The sequence below is a fragment of the Micrasema longulum genome, unplaced genomic scaffold, assembly GCF_059751315.1.
Source record: "Micrasema longulum isolate JH-2025_06_02 unplaced genomic scaffold, ASM5975131v1 h1tg000748l, whole genome shotgun sequence".
NCBI classification, from domain to species: domain Eukaryota; kingdom Metazoa; phylum Arthropoda; class Insecta; order Trichoptera; family Brachycentridae; genus Micrasema; species Micrasema longulum.
Window position 1 is genome coordinate 199,255 of NW_028277942.1, and position 12,966 is coordinate 212,220.

A 12,966-nucleotide genomic window follows, 5' to 3' on the forward strand; every position below is an offset into this window, starting at 1 on the left:
TGACATCTCTGTGGCTCTTTCTAAGGGTGAAGAATTCATTTTATACGCGATAACAGTGGGATTCCTGTTGCGGCAGAATGTCATAATTTTGCATTTATCAACATTACAATACAAATTATTGTTTTCACACCAATTACGCAAATGATTAATATTGGGTTGGAGAGTTTCGCCAATTCAAGCCACTAAAGAGACTGAGCGGATTATTCTTTTTAAAAATAAATATTTGTGTTTTAGGTTGGAGCTATCCTCTTTGCTTCTGTACACATACCAACTCTCTACGGCCCTGAGTTACTTGGAGAGTAAGAAATTTGTGCACCGAGACATTGCCGCCAGGAATGTACTAGTCAGCTCTCCTACCTGTGTTAAGGTACTACATATATTCATTTACTGGTTTAGTATTGTCATCTTATTACAGTACGATTTGTCTTAAAATGGTCAACCGTTAATGAGGAAGTTCAGTGGTTTTTTTTCATTTGTCAATAGACTATTAAGCAGACAAAAAAAAATATTTTTTATTTTTATATATCATATTATCAACGCTACGATTTTTTAAGGTTTTTTTATTTCTGAAATAACTCCGTGTGTAACGTCAGAGGTTCATTTCCGCTTATTCTCGTTTGGTTCTTCCCATTGGTCCAGAAACGACAAGCAGACCGGAAATCTTCGATGGCTCTCAGATCATAGGTTGATTCATACGAACCAGTGACGTCATTCAAAGTAGTGCGTTTTTATTATTTTTTCCGTACATTTTCAAGAAACTTTGCCATACAATTTAATGCTCTAATTTTTACCCCGCGCAAGAAAACATTTTTTGTATCCAATTTCCCGTAGGGCTGAAGTTCCTCATTTTGTTATTAATTTAATTCCAATTTTGAACAAATCAATGCGACGCAATACTACCTCGTTCTCCTGACTCGACTGCATGAGATTTTTTTTCTTTGGGAGTACCTAACAAGAAATATACTAAGATTGTAATGACAGTATATGTTATTTTGCCGAAGTGTAAATAACATATTTTTTCGTAATGTTAAATATGTTGAATTTCGTGCCAAAAAAGAGGATTTGCAAGGAATTTTACTGCACTACTTTTTTTTTAAATCTGCAGTTGAAACACATGGAACTCTTCTGGAGACTTACGGCGACCATGCTCTGTCGGAAACAACATGCTGATTTTAATTTTGAGGCTTTAAATATGATTTTAATTTTGAAGATAAAGAACGCTCTAATGCACCGAAAAAGTTTGAAGATCAATAATTGGAAGCATTACTCGATAAAGACCCATATCAGACACAAAATGAACTTCATGAACTCGGCAATAGACTTCATGAACTCGGCAATAGTTATTCCCACGTATCTGATATATTTAGTGTAGGGTATTGTTCCTATAGAACAAACCTCTTGAACTTTTTCAAAGATGGTGAATTGTAATTATATTTATTTATTCATGCATTTCATAATATATATATATATATAAATATACAGTTTTTTGTTCACTTTGCCTAGCTGTGTGAAACAGTACTTATGATTTTCTTGTTGTTTTACTGTAGAATGTTTTATTATTTAAACTTTCTACTGAATATGCTGTATAATTTTTAGGTCAATTTTTTAAATATAAATCTTGTATAATTTTTGGTTTCATTTTTTTTTTTTTAAATATCAAGCCAAATATGTTAATGTTATAGATGTTTGTAAAGGGCAGATTTGACGTTTATGTTAATAAAATAAAATAAGCAGAATCCTTAGGAGTTGTCACACAACAGTTGCCAAACGTTTAAAAGCACTATGAATGATTTCAAAGCAAGGAAATCGGGTGCCGTACGAATTGAAGTCGAGAGACGTCGAACGATAAACAGCGAGAATTTATTCAAATCCCCAATATATTTCGTGGATTTAATTTCAGAGTCCGCACGACCGTCAGGAAACGGTTCATAGCAAAATCATACAGTTGTAATGAAATAATTATTAACATTAGGATTGTTATTTTTTTTCTAACTGGCCCTGAAAATCTAATAACTTTACCCCATTGGAATGTTTAAGTTTCTCTTGGTCGTCATCTTATATCATATTAACTTTTTCCAGTTGGCTGACTTTGGGCTCTCTCGCTGGGTAGAAGATCAGTCCTACTATAAAGCTTCGAGAGGGAAACTGCCCATCAAGTGGATGGCCCCTGAATCTATCAACTTCAGGAGGTTCACCACCGCTTCTGATGTTTGGATGTTTGGTAAGAATTTTAGATGTATTAAACATAGAACAATATTATTACACATTAATTAAAAAACAATTTCATTCTCATTTAAAAAAGTATGCATAAAAGCTGAACTGGCCAAACTTAGATTCTCCCTTTGTAGAAACAATTTGGACTGGTTTTGTTTAATCATTGGCCATTGTCGACTTTTTTTCATTTATGATTTGTTTGCCTAGTAGTCTTATCTACATTTTTTTATCTATTTTGACATCATAGCAGGTACATAATAATATGGTGGAACCTCGCTTAGTGAGCATAATTCGTTGCAGAATAACTCCATAAGCTCTTCGGTGGTCAGTTTCTGGCTGTGGTCTTCCACAAGCTCATCGATATTATTGGTATCTATCCTCAGCCAGACATCGTTGTCAGCCCCATGATGAGTGACTTAAGACACAATACAATCGTTGATTACATACTCAACACTGTCGCAAACTTTTCAACATTCAACAACGCTGCTCTGGCCAAAGTTTCTTTCGAGGTTTACAGACCCCCGGTTTTCTACTTATCACTCGCTATAGAAAACACCACACATTAAGTGAGACATTTTCAAACATTTGTTCCGTTTGTTATGCGAATAACTCAATGTTAGAGGTGCTTGTTAATTTATTTATTTATTAAGGAAATCATACAGTCTTTATATAAATACAAGGTACAAAAGAACAGTTTTAAAAAGTAAGACCAATTACAGATTTCACATAAATTTATTATGAATGCAGGAGGAGAGGGGAAAAAATAGTTTAATCCTAAAAAAATATATCTATAAAAATATAAATATTAAATAAAAAGTACATAAAAGAGAGAAGACATTGTATAGCTCCAACTCTACTTTCCTCCCCTCTCTCTCTGCTTCAATGAACATTTATATTTCTTAGTAAAAATTCACAACCAACAATAATCAATAATTAATTAGATGCAGGTAGTAGATGTACATATGAATAAGTAAAAATTAAGAGTTGAAATTAAAAGTTAAAATTGAAAGTTATAATTAAAAAGTTAAAATTGAAAGATAAAATCAAAAGTCTAAATTAAAAGTTAAGCAGGAGATAAATTTAAAATGTCTAACAGATCTGATAAAAATATGGTATTTATAGTGTAATATGTCGATGTCACTAAAACTGTCATTACAGGTAATCTGTATTCTTCGAAGAGTGCTATTTTTCATATAATTAGTCATTGAGTTAGGAATGTCGAAGAGTACAGATTGATGAGTTCTATGGACAGGGACTCGATATAAATTAAGCGAGGTTCCACTGTATATGTTAAAAGTTAGTAGATGAACTTGTAACTTATTGCCCAGGCTTACCCCTAACGTGACGTAAACATTTTTTATTAACGGGCAAACACTCTCGCACAAATATCAGTACTCCTATTGTAATGTAATGTACAAATATAAATAAATAAAAACTGACCTTTTTTTTAATAATTGAATTTCTTAATTGTACAAATTTGCCGTCATCTTCTGCCACATGTTAATTATTCATTAATTTTCCAGGCGTCTGTATGTGGGAAATCCTTATGCTCGGAGTAAAGCCATTCAGCGGCGTGAAAAACAATGATGTCATAGGTAAAATTACGCAAATATCATAATGTAACTCATATTTTCTAAGGTAGAGTGAACTTACAAAGCTCGTTTAATTTTTGTAAACGGCTTATCTCATAAGGCGCAACTTAATATGTATTATTTAATCAATGGGAAATATTAATATGTGAGGCGCTCAGAGCCATAGGAGCTTAAGCGTCATTTGTCATCAATTTAATCCGAGTATGTAGTTAAATTTTTAAAAAAAGCTTACGTTTTAATCCACACTACCTCAAGGCCCCATATTTTTGCTTGAAACTATTTTTATTACTTTATTGCATTCTATGCATATTTATTACTTTACTGTCCTTACATATTTTTATTACTGTATGTTCTTTTATGTATTCTTATTACTTTATTGTCTTTTACATATTTTTATTACTTTTATGTCTTTACGTATTTTTACTACTTTATTATATTTGCATATTTTTATTACGTTTTTGTCTTACGTGTATTTTTTAATTACTTTAGTAAATATTTTTCTCTCTCTTTATCGTTTTTAGGTTTGCTTTATACTGTTTTAAAGATTGGAAACATTGTGAATAGTTTATTGAACTGTTAATAAATCAATTTTCCGCCTCGTGTCAGACAAAGCCTTGTCTACAAACATTTGGAAATACACAAAATATTATTGATCAAAAAAATAAATGGAGTGTGATTGTGTATGTAATATTCAAATATTTTTTTGTACAGGTAAAATAGAGAATGGAGAGAGGTTAGCCCTTCCGGAACGATGTCCTCCACGACTCTATTCTCTGATGTCACGCTGCTGGGCCTATGAACCCTCACACCGCCCCCTCCCCAACGATCTCAAAGAATCCTTAAGGTAAATCCAGTTACAAGACAGCGATTTGCAAGAAAAAATGTGTTTTTTTTTACATTTTCCCGCTTTTTGTACTGAAATCTTCATGTCCCATTTATGCTTCATATATTCTCAAACAATTTTCCCCCTAATTAACATATTTTATATTTTTTATCACCCCGGTTTTACATTAAAAAAATTAATAATTCATTTGATGCGTCAAAAAAGCCAAAATTATGTCGGCATAAAATCAATACCGCATCCCACCGCCCAGTTCCCCAAACTGAAGAATAAAAGCAGGTAAACAACTAATAAAAGGTAAGTTATTGTCTTTAACTAAATTCAAAGCAGGTGCAGTGTAATTGACCCTTTTGTTCAAATGTCTTCCTTTAGGGTTAGTTTTCATTTGATCAAAAACACCATACTGACATGTTACTAAATTGTGACACACGTTTAAGAACAATGAAGTCTTTATTATTTTGACAAATTACGATGCAGAAAGTAGCGAGAAATATAAATATTAAAAGTTATTGACATAATGTGAAATAAAGACAGTTTCCGCGATCTAAAATGACATTTGAAATTACAGAGATTTTAAATAATACCATAGAAAAAAATGTGATACCATGTAAATAAAATTTCCCCACATTTTTGGGAAAAAAATTGTATACATTCTATGCAAATTCAAAATTTTATTTTTGTGTTAAATTTGAGTATTGACACATAAAATACATATTGTTTTTAAATTAAACAATAATATTATTTAAAAAATACGAAATATCAAAATCTTTTTAATGAAATCATTGAAAATAGATCAAAATATTCAACATTCCCGATTGTGCCAGTTTTTACAAATACAATTTATCTTGCAGTATAAATATTAGAAAATTAATTTAGCCTAGCACATTATTTTTATGTAATTATTCCATTTTTTCTATATATTTTTTATTTTCTCACTTTAACGTTTTCCTCAGTTTTACGCTTTTTTTGTTGCTCCCTTGAAAAAACGTTAAAAATGAGTTTTTCTGTACCCTTTCCATATTATTTTGCAGCGAAATTCTCGAAGAAGAGAAGTCCAATGCCCTGGATGCCATGAGGCGGGAGAACAGGAGAGTGGCTGCCGCTTCCTGGGGAGAGCAGCCGCCCCCCAAACCCAGCCGGCCCAATACTAACCTCACAGGTCAGTTGCCATCGTCAGTGTAGTAAATAATATTATCACGCGTATTGTGTGATTAGAGAACATCCAATAAGAGTTAAAAATCCCCCAATATGAGATAATAATCTTTGCCAAAATTGTATACTGGCGGTAATGCACACCGACCAAAGATATGTTAATGTTTAGTGAAATTTTAGGTAGAATAAATTTTATTTTGAATGTCGGTGTTATCAACAGGAGTGGACTCTTCATCCATGCAGAGTGTGGGAACTACTACGCAGACCTACATCGTGGCGCAGAACCCCATGGTGCTGGCCCATCTGTTGAGAGAGAACCAGGCACGGCCACTGGATCCGCAAGCCTACACCACCCCCGCCTCGGTATTCAACACCCTCGGTGTCCACTTCAAGGGGAAACCTCCAGACTCCGAAAACATCCTGGCCCCCGACTCGGCTGTCTCCCTCCAAACTGTCCCTCTTGCTGTCAAAGATCTTCAGCAACTCGATCCAGTTGCTTCTCCCCTGCCTGATGAAACCACGAACCTTGATTCAACCACAATCTCCTTCCCGTCCGACCCTAATAACTCCATTAGCTCTACCAGCAGCGGTACACTAAGCCGGGACACCATGGCTTACTCCTTGGAAAAAGATGAAATCCTTAAAGTCATCATCGGTCATAAAGAAGACCCCGGGAACATGTCTCAAAACTTCACTCCCCAAATTCAAATGACGGCTTCTCTTTCCTCTTGTAGTGACTTTTCGATCGGTAACTTCAGTCAGATCTCATCGCTGCCCAGTGACTCGAGGCGTAGTTCCGTCAATCTCGATCAGAGCATCGCTAGCAATCATAGCGCCGGAGTGTACTCTACCAAATCTGCTTTAGCTACCCAAAATCTCACTCAGTCGAGTAAGGGACAAATGGTTCAACCTGTGCCCCAAAATACACCTTCGGACAATTCCGAAAGTAATGATAAATCATCTACAGATTCTGTTTCTCAAAACTCGAATCAGAGTATCAATCCTTCTAGTCCGAGACACTTTTCCAGTAGTTCGGATAATGCTAGTCGCGTGCGTTCTTTGGAGCGCAACACGCACATTCATAACTTTGTTTTTAGTCAAACAAACTCCCCCGAACCGTATGGGAAAAGAATCGGGTCTTTGGAGCGTAATTCGAAGATCGTGCCTGGGTGCTACGACAGTCTCGGTAGGAAAATGAGTCACGGCAATGTTCCTAAAAGTAACAGTCAGTCTCATACTGGGAGCCTGCAGCGCCAGTTTTCGGTTCCCGGCCAAGTGGCCGCCTTCCAAACCCATTCTGGTCAATATCCTCCCAACCAGCAAATGCTTCCTCATCCCGCTTTACTAACACAAAGAGAGATGCAAAATCCTATGGGGCAAATGTGCCCTCCCGGTCATATAGGTAAATCGCAAATAAACTCAAATCAGTACATAGGTCAGAGCAATCTCAACGCTAGTCTGGCTGCGAGTGTAGCAAACACGCAGAAGAACAGGCAATTAGCCGAGCCTCCCTTGATAGAAGAGATTTATGATTTCGGCGGAGAAAATGTAAGGAGTTGCGCTTCGATCGCGGCAAGCAAGGCGGGTCTAAATCGCTCCAATCAGAGTGGATATTTCCACCAGCTCAATGCAAATCAGTCGAGGAATACACCGCATCACTTACAATATCGAGCAGTTTCCAACCAACAGCCTCCCAATCTGCAAGGCTCTCCGCGTATGAATCAACCCTACATGGGCGTACAAGGGCACTTGAGCAGAATCAACCATTCCGCCATCCCGCCTAACCTCAGAGCGCCCGTTAGCTATCAAATGCCGCATCAACCTCCGACACAATTCTCGTACGTGCAAACGGTCGCCATGCAAATGTCCGCCAAGCAAGACGGAAATATAATAGACAGTGTCGCCGTTGGGATGAAACAGAACACGGAAGTTTCGCACTCTCCTTCGAACATCAGCCTCGGAGCGCAAGTGCTGAATGTGGGGAAGCCCGTTCCTCCTAGTGTCGCGTACCAGCAGCGCTGCATCGAAGTGATGGGTGTGCAAAGGTTGAGACAAGATTCGCAGATTGCCTCTGATGAAGAGAACGACCCTCTATTGAAAAGCTTATCGAGTGATGAGGTGAAATTGCATGACACACCAACGTGTTTAGGCGTGTTTGTTATTGTTTCGTAGTTAGATTTTTCGCAATTATTTTTAGCAATTAAAAAAAATATATTTAAAGGTGCGTAGCTTAATTATAAATTACAATTATGTTCATCGTTTATTTTAGTTACGCCTTATTTGTTTTTGTGTTTAAGGCTGAGATACATTTCAGTTAATTTTTTTTTTGTTTTTGTGTCTCTCTTGGTTGTATATTTTTTTGTAGTTTAACAATTCCTTATATTTCCTTACACAATTTTCATTCATCCACCTCTTTTTTTTCTGAAGTCAGAATCAACAAGGCAGTTCTAGCTCTTATATGTGTAGACATAATATTGTGGTCATATTTTAAATACTTTTTTATTTTCAGTTACTCTGCATCATTTTTGTCTGTAATCCAATAACTATTGTTTTAAAGCATAGAAGAAAAAAAGCCTTTTTGATTCTTATATTTATTGTTACATTCCATAGAAAATTGTCACAATTCTCCGCTTGTTTCTTTCAGAACCGTATAAGTTCCTTCATTTCCTACATTTTCTTTTCTGATTTGTGACATTTTTCAATGCATAATTACTTTATTTTATATATTTTTGCCATTTTGATAAAGCAGCATGGTTATATTTTACCTTTTACCTTTGTGTACAATAATCATAAGCCACTTTTTGATAGTACAGTAAAACTACAATTATCCAGATTGATGAGTGCCAGATTTTATTGCTTTTGAAACAATACGGTGCATTGAAATCACATTAAAAACTTACTTAAACATTCCACCAAAATTAATTGCACAATCAAATTTGAATTGAAAATATCTCCATAATGTTTTGATTTCCTGATCGTTATCAGATTAGATCGTTATCTAGATTCAGATGACTGGAGTTTGGATAAACGAAGTTCTAATGTAATTGAAGCTAAATCTTTTTACTTATACTTTAAATTCTCCATTTTATTCATACAAATTCAGCCAGCCATTTTCTACTGATAAATTAAAAGTCTTATCTACGTTATAAATTTCGAAACATTGTTAAGAAATTCACAACTTTTCGTAAAAGTCAAATGCTTTTTGAAAACATTTTAACTATCATCAATTTTGTTAGATTATCTTTTTGTAAAAATTAGGATACAAACAGTTTGAGATTTTATAAAAATGATCAAGTCCCTTGTTAAAATTTTGTCGCTTAAGCTATGAATTCCATCGTCTAGTTGCGGTGAATGCTATCATTTGAAACTTTGTCAGTACAAACCAGACAGCGCAGTTTTCCTAGAGAGCGTTGATTGTGAGCAGAACGTCAAACAACGGTGCCGTCATGTGCAAAATGGCCGTCACAGCGGTACAAACTGTTTTAAATTGTTTTTTCTCGTGTAGCCATGTACATTTTTGTGTCTGAAAATGAGGAATTTCGATTGATTTTGTAAGAAAATCACAAAACAATTTAATTTACAATAAACGTAAGTATCTATAACTCTCCTTCAAATGATAGTTTTCGACTTCTGATGACTCCAAATAACTCTACTAATATTGCTGTATGTTATAATTATCCATTTTTGTTGCAGTACGTCTCAGTTTTATAAAAATAAGCTGATCAGTCAATAAAATTAGGTGATCACAGCCCCCAAATAATGGCACAGTTCTCTTTAAATTAACATTTTTCTTGTTTCACCCACTGTCTCACGGCATATCATGACCGCTTTCTTACGAAACCACGGCTTTATTCTATTTGAAATATCCAGCAACTATTCATATCACTGACACATTCATTGAAAGTTGTATTTTGCTCGCTTTTTACGACTGGCTTTCCAATACTTGTTACGTTTACAGTACGGGGAACCGATGGACCCGTCCTGCCGCGAGTCTCCGGCCTCCCTGGAGCGCCGCCTCATCGCGGAGCTGACCAAGCAGCAGCACCAGAGCAGGGAAGACCAGTCCTGGCTGCAGCAGGAGGAAACCAACCTGGTATGGGCAAACCGTACTCGCAGGAGTTTTAGAACCGTCGCGAGTCTTAACAGACTTATTATTTAGTTAAAAGCAAAAACATCACTATCCATGATTACTGTTTTTGGGAAAACCAGTAAGACTATAAGTTCAGCGTGCAACTCCTGTGTGGTAAAACCAGTAACAAAGTACAATTGAATTAAAAATAAATACTTGCTACTGGATGTAGCGAGTATCTATTTAAAATAGAAAAAATAAACAATAATAAAAATAATTTGACCTCACTGGGGTTACCCGTGCCGAGGGCACTTAACAAGATACTTTTTTTTACATGTGAGAATATACAAAGAAGACTTAACGTACAGAGAGAAATGACAGTTTTAAACGCTACGCATTCATGTTTACATGTATTTAATTTCTGTATACCTATATTATTTATATATGTACAATAAAAGAACATAAACTATACGTTTGTGGAGCAGGTGATTCAATATTGGTTTGGGTGAATGAGACAATCCATTTTACTTCTACCCACCTTCACTATCCAATTTTTATAGCCTTTTTAAACATTTTCTCCTTACTAATTGTTATAATGGACATTGGAAGTAGGTTTTAGATTTTAATTGCATAATACTCAAAATCCCTTTGTCCTGCATTAATTTGCAGAAGAAGCGATTGTCGATGATAACTTCCGGAGCCGCAGAAGTCGGTATGGAAGAGCAGCTTCCGGGCGGAGTGGAGATGGCATCTGGCTACGCCCAACCCCTGGACCTGAAGCTGTCCGCCGAGCATCGAGCCATGAACACTAGTCAAATTAGCTCAGGTAGGTACTACATCATAATTGATCGCGCCGCATACCGGACGAAAGGTAAGTCGCTGTGATAATATGCAAATTGCGTTATTAATATTATTGCTCTGAACTTTAATGAAAAAGAGTACTCACCTTATACTGAGGTTCTCCACCTTATTGTTTGAACTTCTTCTGACGAGCTGGATCTATGGGATGCTGGATTGAACAAGGCACTTGATTTTATTTAGAATTTTATTCAAAAATACAAATAATACCCACAATATTTCCTATATCATACAAAAATCCTAAAATATCAAACATTGTACACATGTTTATCTAAGATCAATGTAGAATAATTAGTATCAGAATTTTTTAGCGGCAAGTTTTACGTCTAACGATAATAATCAAAGAAGACCAAAGTGGGCACAAAGCCGATATAACCCTGATACTTGCACATGTGCATCAACCATCTACCAGGAACTGCGCAGTCCCAGCTGTCAGCCAGTCGCCGGTCAGCTAGATGCAATAACTAAGCAATAATATGGATGCACTACCTACATTTGCTATCCTTCGGTCATCGGTCATCGCTTTCGTTATATTGTAAACCATAATATTATGTTAAGGAAAGCTCTAGAGCTTTTTTTTTTTTTTTACATTTTTTTTTTGCACCACAACTGGCCAGGAGGCCTAATTACAGTGGTGAATTACATCACAGAGCACCCAGGCTTGAGAAAAATCACATTTTAATTTTTGTGTTCGGGAATCGAACCCAGAACCTTCCGTGCGTGAGTCAAGCGTCTTGACCACTACACCACGGAGGCCGTGGCGATGTGGCTCTTGGACAAGGCACAATGCCCTTGAAAATGTAATATTGTTTCATTATTATTGTCTTTACTACTAATATACATGTTTATTGTACTTGTGGGTATGGTGAGTGGCGATTGCGGGGTGTTGCATTGTCATTCGGACGAAAATAAAAATATTTGACGGAGATTGTAACATTTCAGTTTAAGGTAGCCACCTTCATAGTAAATGTGGCTCAACCAATAATGATATGATTAGATTTAGATTGCACGACATATTATTTATTTGATTTAATAGCATAATTATACATTTTTACAATTTAAAAAAATTTCACTTGTTATATTTTTACTAAAACTAAAATCCCACCAAGCCACCTTTTGTAGCTTGTTGGTGAAGATTATATTTATACTGACTTAATAATATTATTTACATTTACAAAAACAATGAATTACATATAAAAATTAACAGCCGGAAAGATCAGAATATACATGTTTATACAAATAATAATATATAAATTTATTTTTTAAATACAAGAAAATACATGAAAAAATAAAATATTTACACCTAAGCTACTATTCATATATAAACTCTTGATCGAGTAGCCACTCTCTTATTTTGCTCTTGTTACAATGTGAGTTAAATTTAAGTTCTTTTGGTAATAAATTAAAAATTCTAGGTACTAAATATTTGAGAGTTCTATTTCCATATTTATTGCATACTTTTGGTACTACCAAGCCATCATTAGACGTGAAGCGTGTATTATGGTTATGTTTGAGAGGAAACTTGAATGTATTACTATGAAATTGATCCAAAATGATGCAAAGCCACAGTAGTCCTCGAACAGGCAGAGTTTTGATTGTTTTGTACAGGAGATCATTATTACTTCTTTGTTCGTAAATCTCTGCAGGTACAATTCGCTTAACTATAGAATACTGTAGACCCTGGATCATTTTAATATTAGTTTTAGTCGAATGTCCCCACGACTTTATACCATATCTTATTATTGATTCTACTAAAGAAAAATAAATAATTTTAAGAGTGATTTTAGGCAAAATAAAAGATAACTTATAGAAAGTACTCACAAGAGTCCGCAATCGATCACAAAGTTTAAATATATGACGATCCCATTTAAAATTATGATCAATAAAAATACCCAAATACTTATACTCCTCCACAAATTCTATGAGTTCACAATTACATGTGTTAGAAATACCATCATGCAAGCAATCTGTGCAATGAGCAATAATATTAGGCAAAACATATTTTTTGGCATGAGGAGATTTTATGTATAAGCATTTAGTCTTTTTTGCATTTATAATGAGACCATAGTCATGAGCCCATTTTAACAATTTATTGAAATCACTTTGCAATATCTCTTGTGATTCTAATGGGTTTTTATTGGAAATAACTAGTGCGGTGTCACCTGCAAAAATAAATCTCCTTACTTCTTTAAAAACGTTGCAAATCACTGACACATAAATTATATACAATTTAGGACCCA

At 35.1% G+C, this 12,966-nt stretch overlaps 1 protein-coding gene across 1 annotated transcript in view; it reads left to right on the plus strand.

The window, feature by feature from the left end:
- The window catches only part of Fak (protein tyrosine kinase 2 Fak), a 124,376-nt gene that overhangs the window by 107,120 nt on the left and 4,290 nt on the right, over window positions 1-12,966 (plus strand). Inside the window, exons 15-22 of the mRNA XM_088230375.1 lie at window positions 235-367; window positions 2,080-2,221; window positions 3,738-3,809; window positions 4,518-4,650; window positions 5,679-5,806; window positions 6,020-7,917; window positions 9,758-9,892; window positions 10,538-10,694. Of these exons, the coding sequence (XP_088086501.1) occupies window positions 235-367; window positions 2,080-2,221; window positions 3,738-3,809; window positions 4,518-4,650; window positions 5,679-5,806; window positions 6,020-7,917; window positions 9,758-9,892; window positions 10,538-10,694 (2,798 nt within the window). The remainder of the gene's footprint in view (window positions 1-234; window positions 368-2,079; window positions 2,222-3,737; window positions 3,810-4,517; window positions 4,651-5,678; window positions 5,807-6,019; window positions 7,918-9,757; window positions 9,893-10,537; window positions 10,695-12,966) is intronic.